Below are 22,492 nucleotides of genomic sequence, written 5' to 3'. Positions count from 1 at the left end.
AAGGCCTATTAGGCAATTACTAATTTAAGTCATTTAATTCATAAGTTTAATTTTATTATTCATTTTACTTATCATTAACGCTAATAGTTACTATACTAAGTAGCATTAAGTTATTTACTTTTAATTTCAGAAAAATAGGTAAAGCTTCGAGTCAAGCTAACGACCGAACGGCCATTCCCCACAGTCGGACACAAATATCAATCCTTTACAATTGAATTAATTAATTTAACGTTAACTGTATTCCTTATAAGGAAACAGTATTGCTTTCCATTTCTTTAGTAAATCTTACCTCTATAATTTATTTTTGGTTTCTAACAGGAACTGTCATCTGCTCTCTCTCTCTCTTCCTCTCTCTCTCTCTCTCTCTCTCTCTCTCTCTCTCTCTCTCTCTCTCTCTCTGAGTTTTGGAGCTTATAAATCATTGACAGAACCCACATTTGTCGTAGGTTCCTTCTGTACCATGGGCTAAATTGCGACAATTTCAGAGTCGGAGAACGCTGCTGATTTGTGGGTATCTGTCCATTTCTGGAGACAGAATGTAATAGGCAATCGCCTGAACCTGTGCCGGGGGCGGGGGGGGGGGGGGGGGGTGTAGGGTTGCAAGCTGTATGGTCAAACCTACCTTTTAGCTACTCTGGTTGCTGGCTGGACAGATTGAAATGTTGCTTACTTCGAATGCATTACATCGTAATCTTGATATCTGACATTTTGATTAGCTTTGACATGAGTTGCCTCTTTTGAATGCGAGTATAATTTGTTATAAAATTTTCCACTGGTTATCATAACTTTTCCTGCAATTTATGGAAAACTTTCTATTTAAAGGGTCATGGCCACATTCCCATCTTTCAGCACAGAAACCCCAATTTAGATCCTACTGTTTCCTATCCCTCTCAACTGAAATACATCGAATGGTTTGCTTCTGTCATATAATAATAGTTTTACATGAATGAAATTAATATGGTATGAGGCCCATGTGCTGGCATTCATACAAAGAACTTTTTTCTCGAAACTTATTGGATTGCTAACGTTGTAAATATTCAAATACCGTATATTACCGTGTAGAGGGCGAAATTTTAATACCAGCTTTGGATGAAAAAAGCCAGGGTTCGACCATTGCACGAGAGATACTTTTGGATTATGAAAATATTTATTTTCTCGACATTTGGCTGTGCTGTTAGGGTATTCTAATTGCATGATGTTCATTAATAGGATAGTAATTTGGAAGGATTGACTTAAAATCATATAATATACTTATCTTAATTACGGTATATAGTGTTATGTTTAAGCAAAATAAGAATATTTACCAGTAATTTTATCTTTATTTATGTATTCGGGCTCCGATGTGTAAATCTGTTAGTAGGCTAGCCTAATTGTCCGAAACCTAGAATTTTCCATATTTGTGCTAGTAATTAATTTTTTTCTACTTACATAGTAGTTAGGAAGGATTGACATAACAGCGTATAATATGATTTGTATAATGATACACAGTAGTTGTGTGTTTAAGTAAAATAGAAATAAGAATTATATTTTCTTTTTTACAAATCCAAAGCCAAATTTTAAACATTTATTGATATACATCAAATTGAGTGTAGCAGCACGTTGCTACACCCACCAAAAAAATTCAACTGAATACAGGCAATAAGAATCAGAATAAAAAAAACAAATTCTTTAAATAAAACGAAATTAATTTTTGGGCTCAAGCCCTGTCGTCCTGATGGAAGGTTCCTATAAGTAGCTTCCAAAGGATATTTGAACTACAGTGATATTCCCAGAGAATTTACCTTTAGGTCTCCAGAATTCTATCTCCTGGCGCGAATATCCTTAAAATTTCTCTTAAGGATATCGGGTAAATCAGGGGACGTATATCTTGATACGACACATAGCAATATTCACCCCAAATAGTGTTTTTGCCTCGAGGGGGAAGAGTGGCAAATTAGAAGGGGAGCCATTATCAAGGTTACCTTTCGTCCATACTACTATTGAGTGTCTAGATGGCGCCATAACCAAGATGGCGGATGGCGGTTATTCCTATTTTTGTAGCGAATTCGCACAGTGGTGTTCCCTGTTGATCTAGCCTTTTTGATCGATTTTGGGAGGATTTTTATGCAATCTCCAGCTTCTTTCGCCTCTGGAAAGGAGGAACCCCAGATGAAATGCGATGCAGTCTTCTTCAATCTTAGGGGTAAGTACTTCTACGGTCATAAAGTATGCAGGTCTCATGCCCCCTGCAATATTATTACCGAATCCCTGCAATATTGGGACCCCAAGTCTGCAATATTTGCCGGACCTTAGTGACCGAAGGTTTTGATGACCCCAGGTCAATGGAGTCTAGGGATGCGGCACGTAAAAAGCTACGCAAATGGGTAAGAGGGTTCCAGAAGAACTCTCAGGGACCATACCTACCTAACGATAGGATGCGTAGCATACTGTTCCCGAAAGCGGGTAGTGAAATGGTGGTGCCCCAAGCACGACTCGCACCTCCCTGTGTCCAGATTGCCATTGAGACGGAGGGCAGGGAGGCACCTCTGGAAGAAGAGGACGATGTCGTGTCAAAATTCCTTCCGTCAGTGCTGGCTCCAGAGCCGTTACCCTCGACTTCTTCACCTTCTACCCCTCCACTGGACAAAATGAGACAGGTGCTGGTCTAGCTTACAGAGTTAATGGAGAACATTCACAAACGAGGCGAAACAAGGGAAGCGAAATTCAAGAGAGAGCTCTGTGAAGCTCCACTCATCGCCTCCTGAGGGTCATTCAAGCGATCCAGAAGCCAAGACCTCCGGACATGCTCCAAAACCAATACCTGGAGATCTGCGGAGCTTAAGCCGATTTTGGACGGTGAACTCTACATCTCAGAGAAGATGGGAGCTGTCCCTTTAGAGTTTAGACGACATCCAGTTTTGACCAAGCTTTAACGCTTACCCTGATTGCTTCATTCAACTAAAGCATGAACCAATGTCAAAAGAGGAGACAGAAACGAAGGAAGTCATGGTTTTCGACCACGATAAGGCACAGGCTCTCTTGTCAAGTAGCCTGAGAAAGGGGGGTTACTCAGTGTCGAAAGTGTCTGCCTTGAGCAAGAAACACCCTACATTTCTTGCTCCAGCTTCAATAGCATTCCCCTTTACATGGAAGGCATTTAAATCTGTTGCAAAGGCAGTGGAGGCAGGCAAACCATGCCCTACACTTGAGGAGTGCAGACCTCTGTCACTAGCCTTGCCCATGCAGGAGAAGGATTGGAAGGATGTCCACCTAACCTTCTCTGTAGAGAAACTGGACGCGGACAACGCTGGACGACAGTTTAGCGAGAATCTCCCTAAACTTTCTGAGTTTCTCTAGTGCAAGGAACAAGATACAAAGGAGAGACTTGCGGCCTCTTTATCCCTACAAAACTGCATAGAGATGTGTGCAGCCCAACGAAGTACCTCAGACATGCTCATGGTCCTGGCCAAAATGCATATGGCCCCACCTTAGTAAAAGTCCTATATACTTTTATGAAGGCTAGGAGAGCCTGTAGAGAGTTTGTGTTCGCTGCTGCAACAGTGAAAAATGAACCCAGGAAGCTGATATCTTCCAATACCTGGGGTAAAGACCTCTTTCCAAACGAAGTAGTCAAAGAGGTAATCGAGAAAGCCATCACGGAGAATAAGAACCTTCTCCAGAAGCGGGGCATCTCTTCAAAGAGGAAGTCCTCCCTGGATGTGGGCCCCCAACCTAAAAGGAAGACGAAGAAGTCTGGACTTTTTCCTCGGTCTGCTCAACAATATCCCACAGTTTCTATGACCGCGATGCCCCAGGTAGACGGTCGAGGAGGTAAACCCTCCGATCCCTCGAAGCAAGGAGACGCTTCCGGTAGGAGGGAGGCTCCATCAATTTCAGGATCGTTGGACCTTCGATCCTTGGGCCCAAGGCCTAATCAAGATTGGACTAGGATGAAAGTCCATCAAATTTCAGGGAAGGCTGTTTTGTGTTCCGAAGAAGGACTCGAGAAAACCCAGAGTCATTCTGGACTTGTCGCCACTCAACAAGTTCATAAGAAACAGCAAGTTCAGGATGTTAATCCTTCAACACATAAGGACCCTATTACAAAAAGGGGCGTTCACAGTGTTGATAGATCTGACAAATGCCTATTGGCATCTTCTAGTCAGTCACCCCCTCTCCTCCTACCTAGGATTCAAGTTACAGAAGATAAAGTATGTTCTAAGAGCCATACTCTTCGGATTAAACATAGTCCCAAATATCTTCAAGAAATTGGCAGACGCAATCGTGCAACAACTACACTTAGAAACTGTTCAGGTAACAAAGTACCTGGACGACTGGCTGGTGCAGGCAGCACCCGCAGCGGCTGGTCTGCAAGCATCCAAAGAAGTAGCCCAGTTTCTGAAACATATGGGATGCAAAATCAACTTCAAGAAGTCTCGACTCTCTCCAGCTCAAAGGTTTCAATGGATGGAAAACCATTGGAACCTGAGGTCACATTGTCTTTCCTTTCTCTTAGGGAAGAAGAAGGATATCGCAGGGTCGGTCAAGAGACTAATGTAATCCAACAGGATTTCAAGAGGCTAACAGTAAAGAGTACTGAACTCTCTCCAGTTCGCAGCAGTGACAGACCCAGTGCTAAGAGCACAGCTGAAATATGCGTCAGGAGTCTGGAGAAGATGCGCATCAAACGCTCGAAGAGATCTAAAATAACCGATAAGGGCCTTACTTTGATCACTTCTCAACCCATGGTTGAAGGCCAAGAGCCTAATGAGGACCGTTCCCTTGCAACCACCTCTACCATCGATGATCATCCACATGGATGCCTTGATGGAAGAATGGGGATTTCACTCCCAGCAAAGGAAAGTCAAGGGACTTGGTCATCTCTGTTCAAGGCCCCTTCTCATCAATATTTTGGAAGCCATGGCAGTCCTTTTGATGTTGGGAAAACTCTCCCTATGCAGATCAGCCCTCATCAGGCTGATCTTGGACAGCAAAGTGATAGTGAGATGTCTGAACCGACAAGGCTCGAGATCGTCCCATATAATCCACCTATCAGCAGTTCACTTATAAGTAATCCGCAATGTGACAGCGGATGCTCTACTCAGGCTCAAGCTGATAGAGTCAGAATGGTCCACAGACGCAGATTCATTCTCTTCCATCTTGGAGTAAGTCCCAGAACTGCAGAATGACCTCTTCGTAACGAGCGTCATCAAGAAACTACCTCGATATGTAGCTCCATACGAGGACCCTCTAGAGGAGATAACGGACCCCATGTCCCTAGTTTGGAACGGATGAACCCGGAATTTCCTGTTCCTTCCATCCAATCTCCTGCTGAAGGTCCTCAACATGCTGAGATCCTTACAAGGAACGGCAGCTCTAGTGACTCCCAAATAGCCCAAGAGCAACTGGTTCCCTCTAGTGAGGGAACTGAGGCTGAGGCTGGCCCTTGTACCAAACCCAGCACTATCTGAACGGGTTCAGAAGTTAACTGTTTTCGATTTATCACAGAGAACCCAAAACCTTCATTTCATGATTTTCTCGCCCTAGCGGTTAAGAAAAGATTTGGGATCTCAAAAGCCAGTATAGACTTCTTAGAAGAATACAAGTCTAGATCAACTAGGAGGCAATATGAATCGTCTTGGGAAAAGTGGGTTGCTTTTGTTAAAGCAAAAGGACCGAAATAAATTTCAATAGACTTCTCTCTGTCCTTCTTTATCCACCTTCATAATCAAGGTCTGGCAGCTAACACGATAACTACGTGTAAGTCAGCCTTGACTAGACCTCTTCTATATGCCTTTCAAGTGGATCTGACGAACAAAATCTTTAACAAGATCCCGAAGGCATGCGCTAGACTTAGGCCTGCAGCTCCTCCGAAGCCCATTTCATGGTCTTTGGACAAGGTCCTACATTATGCTTCATCTGTGAACAATGAAGATTGTTCTCTCAAGGATCTAACCCAGAAGGTTATTTTCTATAGCCTCACGGACTAGAGTTAGTGAAATAGTAGCCCTATCAAGAGATGAGGGCCACATTCAGTTCACAGAAGTGGGAGAACTGAATCTCTTTCCTGATCCAGCTTTTCTCGCCAAGAACGAGCTACCCACTAAAAGATGGGGTCCCTGGAGAATCTGCCCTCTGAAGGAAGATGTCTCTCTATGTCCAGTAGAGTGTCTAAAGGTCTATCTTCGTAGAACTTCACACTTCAGGGTAGGACAGCTCTTCAAAGGAGAAACCTCAGGATCAATCTTATCCCTAAAACAACTGAGGGCGAAGCTCACCTACTTCATTCACAGAGCGGATCCTGACAGTACACCCACAGGTCATGATCCGAGGAAAATTGCTTCATCACTGACTTTTTTTCTGTATATGGACTTTGAGCGTCTTCGCTTATATACTGGATGGAAATCATCCAGAGTGCTCTACAAACACTACGCTAAGCAAGTCCATGAACTGAAGCACTATGTGGTGGCAGTAGGTAGTGTATTAAAACCTGTCGTCTAGTGCTACGATGAACAGTTAATTGATTGGGACTATCAATTAGGGTGAAAAGGTGTTGACACTTCAAGTGCGATACCTTTTAAGTGAGTGTCACCATGGTGACAGTAAGACTGTTCAAAATCTCAGGTGTGGAATTATACAGATAACACTTGTGCCATGTGTACATAGTACACAGTGTTGATAGTATACAACATTTGCAGAATTTATATTGAGAAAATTTATCAAAATTTTCAGTTTTAGAGTGGCACTCATCATTTCTTCCCTTTCAGAGAGGGAAAATATTTTCTGTATACGTTGCACGTATAATTCCTTTAACACGTTACATTCGTTACACTCGTTTTTCCATTCAGTCATTTATTCGAAATAAATGTCTATTAGAATGTAATTTCGTCCTATTTCCCCCTGCAATTTGCACATTAAGTATGCCAGAGTTCTCTTATTTATTTATTTAAATAAACCACATATCATTGTATGCTTACAAACAATGGCTATAGTTGACAATTATATTGTTCTGACAGTATATACAAACTGTGAGACCGTTTGTATATCTGGTGGATATTCATGTTTGTTCATACAATATATGCTAACCTTGCTCATTTCCCTTCTCCAGAGCAAACTGTTCCAATTCGTGTAGACACCTCTTAAAGTTAAAAATACGCGCCTCAGTTGTGTCATTTTGCAAGTTCGTGGCAAAGTGTGTATCCCTTGAATTGACACATACGATCGAAGTTTTCCATCTGCATCATTATCGTATGAATAGCCGTAATTAAATTGCGTTATCAACGTGGCTACGCATGGCACATTCGAGGTGGGAAAACTCGGTGGTTTCCGTAAGATGACACTTCCAACGGGATGACGGTCTTCGCGAATGCATCAGTTTAAATTAAAGAGCCTTCTACGACAGTTCACGATATCGCTGTAGGGGTAGGCTTTATATGTTTGCGCCGCAAGTTCGTAGGATACGACGCCAATGGAATTGCCCCCCACCACCAAACACACATTCCCCTTTCTTAGAAGTGGCGCTGTAAAGTCGATGATGCTAAGTTTTAGCGGTGAGGACTGCATCGTGCTGGGATCGTGTTGTAAACTGATCATGAAACCTAACCTAACTACGACTACAACTAAAGTACTTAAACCCCACCCCTTTTACACGCCTTCCGAGTACGACAGGCTAAGACATGTATTTCGCGTAGACTTACTGGTGGGCATTCATTCCTAATAAGGCACCCATTGCAGTTTACCTTTTAGTTTTTTATTTATTTTCCTCGCTTATTCTCCCCCTTTTTCCTTTAATTCCATACATCTGCATCCGAGCTTTTGCATTCTTTATATAAGTATAGGGGTCTCCCACTGTATCTAGTAGGGTTTTATAAAAAGGCATGTCCTCTTCCTCAATAGCACCCGTTTGCTGAATTAATTTTTTAATCAAGTCTATTAAATTTAAACGGTAGATGGGTTTTCTCAAGTTCCCTCTATCATCCCACTCGACATCGTCCCGGCCCAATTCGTTTTGCTTCCTTTTCTCTGGTTCATTTTCCAACTTACACTTGATCGTTTGTATTATTTTGACTAAATTTTGGAGCAAATCTCTATCACTCCCTCCACCCTGCTGCTTATCCCCCTTCCATATTCCTCTACATTTTGTCTAGTGTTTTGAACACTTATTTCTCCAGCATCTTGGTGATCATTAGACCCTTCTGCCGTCTTTCGCGGTATCAGACAGTATTCTCTCATTTCCCTAATAAACCCCCAATCAGGCTCGCTGCGAGAGGAAGAAGGACTGAAAGTATGGCGCCTCCTCTCTGCGATGATAAGATTTTTCTTTCTCTTTAAGCGGTGTCTTTTTCCGAGCTACCGTCCTTATTTAACTCCCATATAGAAAAATAGGGGTGAAATAAGTTAGCGAAGATCTCTGATAAACAGTCGAGATGCGTTCTCTGTAGCAAAGGAATTAATTCAGCCCTTTTTTTCTGGGAGAGGTTATTTAAGAAGAGAAGAAAATCCCCATGTTTGTGTATGTGCGATTTCATTTCTAAGTTTCCCCCAACAGCCTTTCAACATCTTTACTATCTACCGACGAGTTAAAACTCGGGGTGTAACCCCTCCACGACACGAGATACTTGACTTTACCCTTCTTAACTTTCTTTTTGATAATGTCAATAGGGAAAGTTTCTGGTATGGCTGTGGGTATTAGTTCCGATTTATAAAAAATACCCTCGATTTTTTCACCAGCGAAATCCTCCAGATAATAAGTTAAAGGAGCCTGTTTCCGGTCCACGCTCCGAATTCTGAATATTTCTAATGTATTTTGAATTTTATACCCAAGATGGAATATAGACCGACGGAGCCCACTTGCAATGCACACTGTCTGTTCTACTACTAACGCCTTATTATTGTGTTTCGATGTAAAGATGATTGATTTATACATCGCCGAAATTGACGCTTAATGATTTCCGGATTCGCATATCCATGAACTCCAAGGGGGGACACACCCCCTCCCAACCCTCTGTGTGGGGACCTATTATAGTTTTTTACAAGTTCAGGGAGGACATCAAGATATGCGAGAGTATTTCTCAGAGTTAAATGTTTATATATCTTTTGCTTTAGAGTACGTATAACACGTTCTGCAATGGCTGTTTTGATTTCATACGAGGAAATGCAGTAGAGTTTTTTATTTTCTTCTTTTAGGTACTTGATCGTAAATTTGTTATAAAATTCTGATCCTCTATCGGTATGAAGCCAACGAACACCCTGAAATTGAGGTAGAGAAAGGATTGCTTTCAGGCCTATTAACAGAGTCTGGGCCTTCTTGTTCCTAAGAGGAACAATCTTGAGGTAACGGGAGAAAATATCTATGCAAATCAGAAGGTAGTTTACGCCTTTGTTGAATTTAGATAAACGTCGCATATCAGCGAGATCGCAGCTGGAGCCACAATTGACACCTGGGGTATTTTTTCTTGTAAGCGAATGCAGAGTATGGGCATCTTTCGTGGTCAAATAGTCTTTTACGTCATTTATGGTAATTCGCGCGTCTAAAGTTCTGGTGGCTCTGTAAATGGAATTAATACCTCCCAAACTTGGTGGGTGGGAATAGTTTTCATATACCGTTTCTAAAATCTTCCGCTTTATGTCTCCCATTCTCCAAAAACAACCTCTCACGAGGAACTCCCCGCGATATTTGTCCTCAACTGAAGTTCGCTAGCAGTATTTAAACCTAAATCAACCAGAAAATGGGAAAAAGGTTTAGGCATAACAGCCTTTTTATAAACATTCACAAATTTCTTTGATAAAGGAGAACCAAATATTTGCCTTCTTAATAACTCGACTTACGATATATCCCTCGTTCTCAGCAATAGCATATGGGAGGCGTTTACACTTACATTTCTAGCGTATTTTCCACTGTAAAACATATTTTGCGTAATAAATATAGCAGAGATATTTTTATGACGCCCTTTAGTAAAGACATCCACAACAATTTTGTTCTGTACAGCCTCGAGAAATATATCATTGAGGATATATAAAATAGAATACGGGCCAGCTTCTGTATCTATCACAGTCATGGGGTCTACGATATTTGCAAAGAGAGAGAGTTTTGGTCCTATTACAGGATGCGATTTCAAAGTATGTTGATCCACGCCGCGCATAATAATGTGCATAAACTTTCTTTCATATTTTACTATTAATTTTTCTATAAGGTAGGATTTACCCGAGTTGGGGAAACCAGACACAATGATACGTGCTGGCTCTCTAAATAGGTCCAAATCTGTAGCTTTAAAGCACTTGTACATTTTAACTAAACCTCTAGCCAACTGAATGGCTCCATAAAAATGTTACCATATAAGTACCACAGAATAAATAAAACCTTTAATGGATAGTGTCAACCTTTTATTTTCTCTAGAAAAACAATACATGGGGAAAAACAAACAATGTAATTATTTGCAGTAAAATTTTATATTCACTCCTCCCGGTTTTCCGTCATTCCATTATCGGTGGGTGGAAAATAGACTGTAACCTTTTCTTCTCACTTTTTCCATAAATTTTCAGAAACATGAGGGACTGGTTCTGAAGGTGGATTCAGTAATTTGGGAATGGGGTTGTTGATTCGAAATTCACTCGCAACTTCCTCATCCCCCCTTCAATATCGGGATGCCCGTATGAGTAAGAATTGTATGGACTCAAATGATAACATTTCGAATCAAAAGCCGAGAGACACTTCTTTTTTTTTCTCTAGTGGTACTCATCTGTCCTCGCACATTTCTAATTGTTCGTACAGTGAGAAAGTTGACGCGATGATCTTCCAGGATTTGGGAATACTGTTCGTGCTTTATAGAAGCATGCATGTGACCTGGTATGCCTTTCGCACGATTAATGTGACCCTGTTTTTTAACTAGCATGGAATACATTTTAGGTTTCAATGCTTTCACCTTGGTTATCAGATTACTCCCTGTTTCTGATTTTAAAAGCCCCAGCTCCCCTTTTCTCTCATTACTAAAAAGTGGGTGATCAACGTCGAAGTTGGAAAAATCCATATATGATTTCAAGGGTTCTTACGTTAACTCTGAATTAAGATCGTCAACTTCCATAGCAAAAATGAAACTATCTGTATCAGTGTAAAGGAGTTTGACTTTATCACCATAATTATTCTTGAGAACCTTATAAAAGAAGTAGTAAAGGTCAAACTTGGCCGATTCTAGAATGGCAAAACCTATGTAATTAGGCTTATTGATGGCGACCTGTGGGAGGGTAGAAGTACAGATAATACGGTCTTCTGACAAATGGATGGTTGCTTTTAGTCTCGGATTCTGGGCTTCCTTTAAGTAGGTACCTGCTTTAGTGACAACTTTACTTTTTTTGGCGTATTTCAAAGGGTTGAGTAAAGTTTTCCCAAAGACGCAGTTACTCATGGCTTTGAAGTTTTTTTCTGTTGATGAGGTTGCTGCGCTCCTTGGTTCGATGTTAGTTTTAATAAAATCCTTCATGTAAGCACTTTGACTGAATTCACAGACTGAATGCACAACCTCTAGTTCTAGGCGTAAGTCCATATACAACTGTAAAAGAGGGAGGGAAATAAAATATTCTTTTTTACTGTGATGGGTGGTCATAAGCTTTTTACACTTTACAGTCATGCGTCCCCCGTCGTGTTCTAGTACGCTTTTACAGTAGGGTGATAGATTTCTAAAAGCAACTTCCTCGTGGGATAAGCATAACAGCAGTTCATCAGTGGCTCTAGCAACTTCTTCTGAAGGTGCTTTGGTAGTGACGAGGAGCCAGTGTCCTTTATCCCCGTTTGTATTAGCATTTTCAATACTCCTTCCCAAAAATTGATCCTTTTCTTCATCGGAAAGTTTACGAATTCCACTAGTGGGAAGGTTCTTAGTCATAACTGTTGCATACAGGGAGTTGAAGTCTAAATAAAGGATGTAGGAACTTTGGTGGAGATCAGGATTAAATGATGGATTTATTTCACGGTTGTTGGCAGTGAATGATTGACGCACCACAGAAGTGAAACCCCCCTAACATTATGCCTGATTAGATTATACAATTCCTCATCATAGACGTGATCCAACTCGATCTTGCTCATCTTAAGAAAGCTGTCAAAGGCATAGGATGGAAGTGAAACATAGTGTGGTAAATCAAGACTGTACTTATCATAAAGTATAAAGCACCACCAAATGAGAATATCCCCAATAAAGCTGTGTCTACAATGAGGTAAAGGAGAAAAAAATCTTTCAGCGTTTTACATTTGCTTATATCCCAAACAGGCTGAGCCAGTTTATATTCCTCCTCTGATACATTGCACGCCTTTAGCTTGTAAAATGCCGATTTGGGGGGCAAATGCGTTTCCTTGAGTTTTGCTAGACTGTCTATATAGTTATAGCAGAAAGGTAATTTGCCTTGAATGACTTCACACCGCAGTTTGCTATCACAAATACTACTTAAAATGTCCTCTGTTAAGCCAGCCTTCCTTCCATCCCTAAAATATTTGGAGGCTAAACTATCCAAAGAAGATCCTAGAAAGGCTAGAGAGTCGAGGAAAACTAAATTATCGGCGGTCATTCGCTGAATTTTAAGCCCTTGCTTCGTCATGATTGTAATGTTGACTTTAGTTTTCAATTCCTTAATGATAAGACCCAGGTCGTAACTAGAATTGTGCGCAAAAACGGGAAGTCGAGTTTTAAGTTCGCGACACGCTAAATTACAACGTGCGCAGTAAGCTCCAATAAAGTTATTCTTGGGTTTGCCATGGTCATGGTGTCTGTGCTTGTCGCAGTCGTGTTTGAACAACGTTTTACACAGCTGGCATACAGTCTGCTGTTGGAAAGTTCTTTCATCCTCGGCTGACATATCAATGGGGAATGTTTTCCACTGCGATCCTATTGCCGCCCAACAATCACTAAGATCTGACAGAAAATTATTGACGCAATCATTCCCGCAATAATAACTGGAGGCAGCTCTTTTTCCTTCGCCATCTATAATGATATAGTAATAAGCTATTGATTCATGTATGGTCTCCACACCATAAGCCCGAGGGGATTTCTTCAAAGCTGATTCTAAGTCAAGAAAACTTTTGCGTCTTATGGGGGTTTCTAAATCTTACTGTGCTCCCACGAGGGGGAAAATTCAGCGCCACTGACAGGTCGCAGGTAGCTTCATGCTGTCTTGTGGAAGTTAACATATTGCATGCAATGGCAGATACTATTTACAGATCAAGCAATATTCGGCCAACGAGGATTTAGGGTTTGTTTAGACATCCTATAGGCAGCCAGAGACTGAATAAAACAGGAATTCCCAATTCCCGAAGAAATAAAGACGAAAACCCTACCACGGACATCATTTTTAGGGTAAAGGGGAGCGCCCAACCCACCCATTACCGCCTGGCGGTGGTAAAAAAGTTTGATGTTGTCAATGCCTTCCACTATCCATCCACTCCCCATTAATTCATTGACTATTCGAGGGAACTTAGAATTTACTGCATCCTCCTATTCATTTAGGAGGTCGTCAATTTCACTAGCATTGATAACCGTGGCCGGGAGCCACAGCTCCATAAGCGTATTTTCTGTTTGTTCCTTCGCTAAGAATGTGTGTTTTTTCATTATTGAGGTCAAAAGACCAGCGATCTTAGCAGAAAAATATTTGTTTTTAAAATACAATTCTAAAGAGCCCTGTATATCATTACTAGTAAATGTAAAGAATAACAGTGGATCGCTCACCGAGGGAAGTCTATATTCCTCTTGCATGTAGAACTTTTTGAAGGCTGTCTTTCTTCTAACGAACTTCAACATCCGTCCTGAAGTGGGCATCGTTCCTGCTGTTACTGTAGGTAAATCTGGGGGGTTGCTTGCGGTAGATGTCGAAGCAATCCCCTGAGGTGGGAGTTCTTTGAGTAATATGTGACTGTTTGTTAGAGGAGTGCTCGTCCCTGGGGTGTCCGAATCTAGGTGAAAGCATGCAGTGGATGTTGAAGCAATCCCCTGAAGTGGGGGTTCTTCGAGTAATTTGTGTCTGGTTGATAGAGGCATTCTCGTCTTACGGGTGTCCGAATCTGGGGGAAAGTATGCAGTGGATGTTGAAGCAATGCCCTGAGGTGGGGGTTCTTCGAGTAATTTGTGCCTGGTCGATAGCACTGCAATAAGAGATAATACGGTTTTTAATTTACTTGAAGTTCTAAAGTCAAATTAAAAATCCTTTCTAAATCCAAATCGAAAGATATTAACACCTCACATTATGTTGTGTATATTAATGTCTGGTTGGCAGTAGGAGAAAATAGATTTTTAATTTACTTGAAGTTCTAAAGTTGAATTAAAAATCCTTTCTACGTCCAAATCGAAAGATATTAACACCTTGCAATCTCTTGGGCTTCTTTTTGTTCTATTTCTTCCATTACCATAGCAAGTATTGCAATCTCTCGAGCTTCCTCTTCTTGCTTTCCTTCCATTTCCTTTACACATCGTCTTTCTCTTCTCTCATCTTCTTCTCACCTTGCTTCCATTTCTTCCCGTCTTCTCTCTCTTTTTTCTCATTCTGCCATCATCTTCAACCTAATCAAAATCTCTTCCGCTGCAATATGTCCAATCTCAGCTAATGCATCCTTATCTGCTTTCATGCCTTCAGTTTAGGGTCAACTGGTCCTTGCTTTGCTAAAAATTCTTCCTCAGCTTCCTCCAGTAGTTCACGAGCTGCCACAATATTCTCTTCTCATAACTTTCCCGAGTTTATCAACGCTTTTAAGGTTACACACTTAATTTGGGCCTTTATCATCCCACTCGTAGCATGGCCACCACATGCCATTAAGATCGAGAGCCACTGAGCTTTAATTTTATGAGCTCCTGACAATTCCTGAACACTTGGGTTACTTAAAAACTCTTGGATATTAAACTGTGCCATCTAGTAATTTTACAATAATTAATGCGCCTGCAAAAAATAATATACTGGTATATCCTATCAACACTGTATTATTAAAAAACCTTTAATCAAAACACGGCCCTGTTATCACCAATATTTAAAACAGACTCACTCGGTCCCAAAGGGTCTGGCAATCAAAGTATATTATATGATATGGCTCCCATGGACTGGGCACTAAAAAATATATTATACTGAGCCAGCTCCCACCAAAAAAGATAATGTAATTCGAGTTTGAATCCATCGATTCAGCCCGAGATAAATAATCTGCAACAACGTTATCTTTGCCTGATATATGTTTTACATTAATACAATACGGTTGCAAAGATAATGACCACCTAGTTAGCCTTTGATTATTAATTATCATCCTATTCACTAAAGTTAGAGGATTAAAGTCCAAGTACAAAGTAATCTCATTTTGGGGTCAATTTACGTAAATTAAAAACTTCTTCATCGGTGTGATCAGCACCAGCAGTTTCTTCAACGACATAATACACACAGGTTGAAGAATTCCTTCCTTATCCTCTTGCGATAAGACAGCTCCAATTCTGCTATCCGACGCATCCACTTGGATAAAGCCTTTTTTCGTTGAAATTTGGTGCTTGAAGTCTCGGTTTCGAAGTTAATATGGCCTTCCACATATTTTTCCTTTTTCTGATATCTCGATAATGTAGGTCCATCCACTGCTTTCCTCTAAAATCCGGAATGGTTCTTGTAGCTCGTTGGCGAGAGGGAATCTTCATTCTGATGCGTAGACCAACACCTGCCATCCTACTGTAACCTGTCTGTTCATACTTTTCATGGCAAACCTTTTCTTCACTTGTCCTTGCCTCGTTTTTACACCTTCTCAGTAAAATTCCCTTAACTCGCCGATTCCTTTCCTCAAATCCTTGACATTTCCTTTGTCCGTTTCCGCTTGATCCTTCGCTTTTCCTGCCAACATTTTCTCTGGTCCTTTGCTGAAGGGTCCTGCAACCTGTCTGTTCGTACTCTTCCTACCAAACATTTTCTTCATTTTTCCTTGACTCGTCGTCTTCATGCCCTCTATGGAAAATCTCTTTATCTTGCCGTCCTTATTCCTCAAATTCTTGACATATTCTCCTTCCGTTTTCTCTCGATCCTTCCCTTTTTCTGCTATCATTTTGCTTAATCCTTTTCCGAAGGGTTCTCCTTGTACTTCCATCAGGCGTAAGGGAGCTTCCTTGATGCACTCGGGCTTTTCCGTTGTTTGACATACAAGACATGCACAGCAAAACTGGCTCACGTATTTATGCATGCCAGGCCAGGAAAAGTCTTTCATTATCTTCTCTGTCATCTTCCTTATCCTCGTGTGTTCCGTCTTGTGCGCTATCACGATCACCTGTCTCCTCAACGGTGCAGGAATTATTATCTGGCAATATATTCCACCTTTGGCATTCCCAGGGCTGTTGGCGGGTTTATGTTTCCTTATAAGCAACCCATCCTTAAGATAATAACAGGTCGGAGACTGCTGGGCCTCGGTCTCGTCCACCACACGGTACAATAACTTGGTTAACGTTGCATCCTTCCGTTGCAATCATATCAGCCTTTTCCTACTCACTAGTCCTACTTCTAATGTTGAATTTTTGATTTTTTCCAAGTCCATTTCTTTTTTGTCTACTTGTCTGCTCGTCTTTCGCTCTTTTTCGCTCGGGGTTATTCCTGAATTCTCTTCTTGCTTACCATCAAGGGAATCCTCTTCTTCGGAAAACAAATCCTGCAAGTTAAATTCTTCCAGGTTCATTGTTTCTTTGTCCTCTTGTCCACTTGTCTGTCGTTCATCTTCGTTCGGGATTACTCTTGAGTTCTCTTTTTGCAAATAATCAAGGTTATCCTTTTCTTCAGAATTAAATCCTTCAAATTTATTTCTTCCAGTTCCAGTGTTTCTTTGTCCTCTTGTCCACTCATCTTTCATCCCTCTTCGCTTGGGCTTGCTCGGAACTTCTCCTCTTGTGTACTATCAAGGGAATCCTCATCTTTGGAAAACAAATCTTCTAAGTTCATCGCTCCTTCGATTTCTTTTTCTTCGGCAGCCACTTCTTTCTTCATACTCCTAGTCATCACAACACTAGGAAACCGAGACGGGTGGTCTTTTTCGAGTCCAGTCGTAGGACAATACTTCAAAGGTTTTTCCGTTACAATGGGACAAAGCACAAACGGCACTCCACCAACCTCATTACCCAGCAGGACATCTACTCCTTCGACAGCCATTGAATCCTTTACCACAAAGTCAAAATTACTTGTCATCAACTCTCTTGACAGTTTTAAACGGCAAATAGGGGTGACCTCCTTACCTCCTATTCCCTTCAAAACAATTGAGTCCCCTTTAAGAGACTGTTCCACCATCGGATGTACTCCCCGTACAAACACCCTATAGTTACAACCTGTATTGCGTAATATCCTGACGGGGGTTCGCTTACTCCCGTCTATTGCTGCTAACATGCCTTCATAAATATATGGTTTAAAGGCATCCATACTGTTTGGGTTCATCCTTTTCCTCGTATAAACAGGTGGCTGGTTCATTTTCTTCTCCGTCCTCTCCGGATTGCTTCTTAGTCTTCGTATTCTGTGAAGTCGAATTATCTTTAATCACTTGGGCAACTGGTTTTGGTTGGTTTGACCAACATTCCCCACTGATATGGCCTCTCTTGCCACAATTAAAACAGACAATATCAACCTTCTGCACATCTTTTATGATACTCAAAGGAGGGCGATTCGACGTTTGTTACTGTGGCACTATCGCATTCTGCTTAGGGACAGTAAAAGAGCTACTTACTTTGTAACTGTAGAACTTGTTCTCATAGTTATTTCCGAACTGGTTTCCATGATGTGGCGAATAATTGACACTTAATCGCAACGATGGTTGAAACTTCGTGCCCAAGGAGGGTTTACGACTGGTAATATTGTAATCTTCACTCAGTGAAGCGGCTTTATCGAGTTTCTTCACATCTCTCTTTCTTAAGTACGTTCGAATGTGTTCAGGAATTCATCGTAGAAACTGTTCTAGTATTATCAATTCTTCCAAATTAGCCTTCTCCTTTACGTTAGCAGCCTCTGTCCATCTCTTAAATCATCATTGTACCTCATAAGCGTAATCCAGGAAAGTTGTTTTCTTGTCAGTTTTCAAACTTCGGAACCTGTCATTATATTATTCAGGGATCATCTGATACACTTATAGCACGCTCCTCTTCACTTCTTGATATTACATCCTCTCATCCTGAGATAAGGGTAAGTAAGCACTGCGACCCTTCCCAAAGAGCACACTCTGCAATAACACAGACCATTTATCTTCTGGCCATTTTATCGTTGTTACAACCATTTCAAAATGATTAAAGAACTCACCAGGAGACTCGTGAACTTTGGAATTAACCTTTGGGCTTCTAACACATTAAATATGAGTTTGAGCCTAGCAGGAGTCGTTTCCGTCTGTGCGGTCGACTGTCTACGGGAGTGCCACACCTCCAGCTCCTGCGCATGTCGTGCAATCTCTCGGGCTTTTTCTTGTTCTTTTTCTTCCATTAACCTTGCATGTCTTGCAATCTCTCGGGCTTCCTCTTCGAGCTTTTCTTCCACTTCCTTCGCACGTCGTCTTTCTTCTCTCTCATCTTCGTCTCGCCTTGCTTCCATATCTTCCCATCTTCTCTCTTTTTCTTCTCGTTTTGCTATCATCTTCAACCTAATCAAAGTCCCTTACGCTACAATATATCTAATCTCAGCTTCTACATCCTTATCTGCTTTCATACCTTCACTTTGAAGGTCAACTGGTCCTTGCTTCGCTAAAAATTCTTCCTCAGCTTCCTCCAACAGTTCACGAGCTGCCACAATATTCTCTTCAAATAACTTTCCCAATTTTATCAACACTTCTAAGGCTAAACACTTAATTCGGGCCTTTATCATGCCACTCGTAACATGGCCACCACATGCCATTAAAATCGAGAGCCACTGAGCTTTTGTTACATTAGCTCCTGACAATTCCTGAACACTTGGGTTACTTAAAAATTCTTGGATATTAAATTGTGCCATCTTGTAATTTTACAATAATTAATGCATATCCAGAAAATATTATACTGACAATACTCAAAATCCTATCAACACTGTACTATTCGTAATCCTTTAATTAAAACACGGCCCTGTTATCACCAATATTAAAAACAGACTCGCTCGATCCCAAGGGTCTGGCCACCCAAATATATTATATGATATGCGTCCCGTGGACTGGGCACTAGAAAATATATACTAGTATGACTCGTGACTGGGAACCAAACATATATTATATATGCTACGACTGGCAAGTTAATCAACCTGTCGAATTCCAAATTACCTTGTTTGCTTTTCCATTAAAACTATTATAAATACACGAATTCTGAGACCGTTAAATAACTCCCACACAGCAATATATAGAACACTGAATATCCAAAAGTCTCTTAAGCACACTCAAAAGCAAACTGGGTAATTACTCTTAAGTATTATCAAAACTTATTTAACACTAACTGTGGTTCTTAACAGGAATCGAGCAGATATTGGTCTCAAATAAGGATGATTAGAATAATACTCTCTTTACAAAAAGTAATATATTCTATATAAATTATGACACTTTGAAAAGAATTACATAACAAAATTAAGTCACTGGAAAAGATTAAGTCTGAATAAAACTTAGATTAAGACATGTTACGATATTAAATTATATAATAAACTTGACTTGAACCATTGTATCTGAATAAACCTTAAACTAAGAAAAGAAAATATAATAATGTAATGAATATAATACAAGTGTCTAAAATAATTCTGAAATAATATAATGTTTAAGTTTGACTCTTAATGAATATTAGTTAACCAGATCACTTTACATAACCTATCCTGCCTCCAGGGCCGTTTACAAAAAACGTTATACAATGCCAACACTCACCACAATAGGATGAATTAAAAAATCACCTTTTAGTCTTGCATACTTTTTTCAACACACGATTTGCTTTGGGGCAGAGAGTCACTAAAGAGAGAACACACTAAAACGCACTAAACTATTTCGACAAGTACACTGGAGAGAGCGATGGAAGGAGGCTATTTTCCGGCTACAATTCTAACTCGATTTACCGGCAACCTAACCTTGGTCACCTTTTATATGGGATTTGGCGAATTCCAGAAGGTTTCAACTTATTTGTGAAGCGTGGCCTCTGCTTTAGGGTGGCAGGATTTCCAACTAGATAAAAATGCCAAGATGCAAATCAGGGAATTTTAAGGCAACTCTCAGATACACACCAACGCACCTGTGAGACGACTATACCTGCTAGCTACAGCTACCTATTGTCCCCGAAAAAAAAAAAGATAACATTTCTCGCCAGGCATCCCGAAGTTACTATAGCAGCACGTGGTAGAGAATATTCCCAAGCACATGTCACTGAACTTTCTCTCTTAAACATGACGCAATACATCATAAAATAAAAAAGAACATTACCTAAGCCTTTATTCATATCTTGCACAAATCCTACAACACTTTCAAATAGACAACGTAAGACTTAGTAGCAAACATACGTGAAATAATAACTTAATTCCTAAAAATTATGTGAAGTTACATATTTCAACTTGAATAAGGAATATAATGAAATTCTCAACGAAAGTTTTACGTTATATTTACATTAAATACTTATATCTACATAAGAGAGGCTCATTTTACGGGCTGGGTGTCATCTCTTCAATGCACAAATGAAAACAATATAAATAAATATAAAAAAATTATCAATAACCTATGATATTTACTCTACACTAGATCAGCTTTGTAAGAATATATATATATATATATATATATATATATATATATATATATATATATATATATATATATATATATATATATATATATATATATACATATATAAATATAAATATATATATATATATATATATATATATATATATATATATATATATATATATATATTACACACGCATATATATATATATATATATATATATATATATATATGCGTGTGTAATATATATATATATATATATATATATATATATATATATATATATATATATATATATATATATATATATACACACACATATATATATAATTTATATATATATATATATATATATATATATATATATATATATATATATATATATATATATATATATACATATATATATATTACACACGCATATATATATATATATATATATATATATATATATATATATATATATATATATATATATATATATATATATATACATATATATATATTACACACGCATATATATATATATATATATATATATATATATATATATATATATATATATATATATATATATATATATATATATATACATATATTTATATATATTGTATTTTGTATATATATATATATATATATATATATATATATATATATATATATATATATAATATATATATATATATATATATATATATATATATATATATATATATATATATATATATATATATATACATATATTTATATATATTGTATTTTGTATATATATATATATATATATATATATATATATATATATATATATATATATATATATATATATATATATATATATATATATATGTATACGTTTAGTTCGTTGCAATTTTTGCTGACTGGAAACTTTGGAAATACAATAGTTTTCCAATCATCCTTAAGACCCAACCAGTTATATTTGATACACTTCACTATGTGTTAGGTGTTAAATATGAAAAACAAAGCCTGCATTCTTGCAGCTTGATGGGAGTAGAATATAGACAGCTGTGTTGGGGTTGCAATAAGACATTTTTTGTTTTTTATTTATCGTATTATCAGCAATTACAGTGATTACTTAAGATATATTTTTTTTCAAACCTAGTATTAATTTCTTTATAACATTTAATAATATTTTGGCTTATATGGTTTTTACAGAATATTATGAACCATAATGAAATTTGGACAGCACAGCCCGTACTATGAAAGCATAGGCTATGCACTGGCTGCTGCTTCATTGCACTCAAATGCTAATCCTATGACACACCTCTCTTGTAGTAAAAAAAAAAAAAAAAAAAAAAAAAAAAAAAAAAAAAAAAAAAAAAAAAACCGTGATTAGTGCATAAGATGATTTATAATGGTTAGCAATTTCTAAGACCGTTTATTTAAGTGGATATTATACCATAGGAAAACATTTGATATTCCGAACACATTAAAGACAAATCACGAAATCTGCAAGGTTGTATTAATTTTTCGCCATTCTTAATAGAAACATTTTGTAATATAGTTTTAAGCTACTATCGATAGACTGAGACTCAGTGTCTTTGTATAGCTACATAATTTTGCAATTCATATACTTTTTTGGGCTCATGCCATATCGTCCTCATGGAAGGTTCCTTCAGTAGCTTCCTAGGGTATATTTGACTACAGTTGCCTTTTAGGATATCACATAATAACAGGGGACGTATTCTTGACACGCCACATAGCTATCTGCACCCCCACATAGCGTTTACACTTTGAGGGGGAAGAAGTGGCAAAATAAGGGAGGAGCGTTACAAAGTTCTCCTCCTCCGTTACTGTTATGGGCACTCGGATGATGTCATACCCGTCGCCAT

At 38.9% G+C, this 22,492-nt stretch overlaps 1 protein-coding gene across 1 annotated transcript; it reads right to left on the bottom strand.

Moving 5' to 3' along the window:
- Nucleotides 1-11,024: 11,024 nt before the first annotated feature.
- Nucleotides 11,025-14,862, bottom strand: LOC137645255 (uncharacterized). Its single transcript, XM_068378076.1, has 4 exons — nt 14,742-14,862; nt 14,009-14,101; nt 12,219-12,947; nt 11,025-11,860 (listed from the first exon to the last, which is right to left on the bottom strand). The coding sequence occupies exons 1-4, from the start codon at nt 14,860-14,862 to the stop codon at nt 11,025-11,027; spliced, it is 1,779 nt and encodes a 592-aa protein (XP_068234177.1).
- Between the last annotated feature and the right edge of the window lie 7,630 nt (nt 14,863-22,492).

This window comes from Palaemon carinicauda, chromosome 8 (assembly GCF_036898095.1).
Source record: "Palaemon carinicauda isolate YSFRI2023 chromosome 8, ASM3689809v2, whole genome shotgun sequence".
NCBI lineage: Eukaryota > Metazoa > Arthropoda > Malacostraca > Decapoda > Palaemonidae > Palaemon > Palaemon carinicauda.
This window is presented reverse-complemented; position numbering and strand designations above follow the sequence as displayed.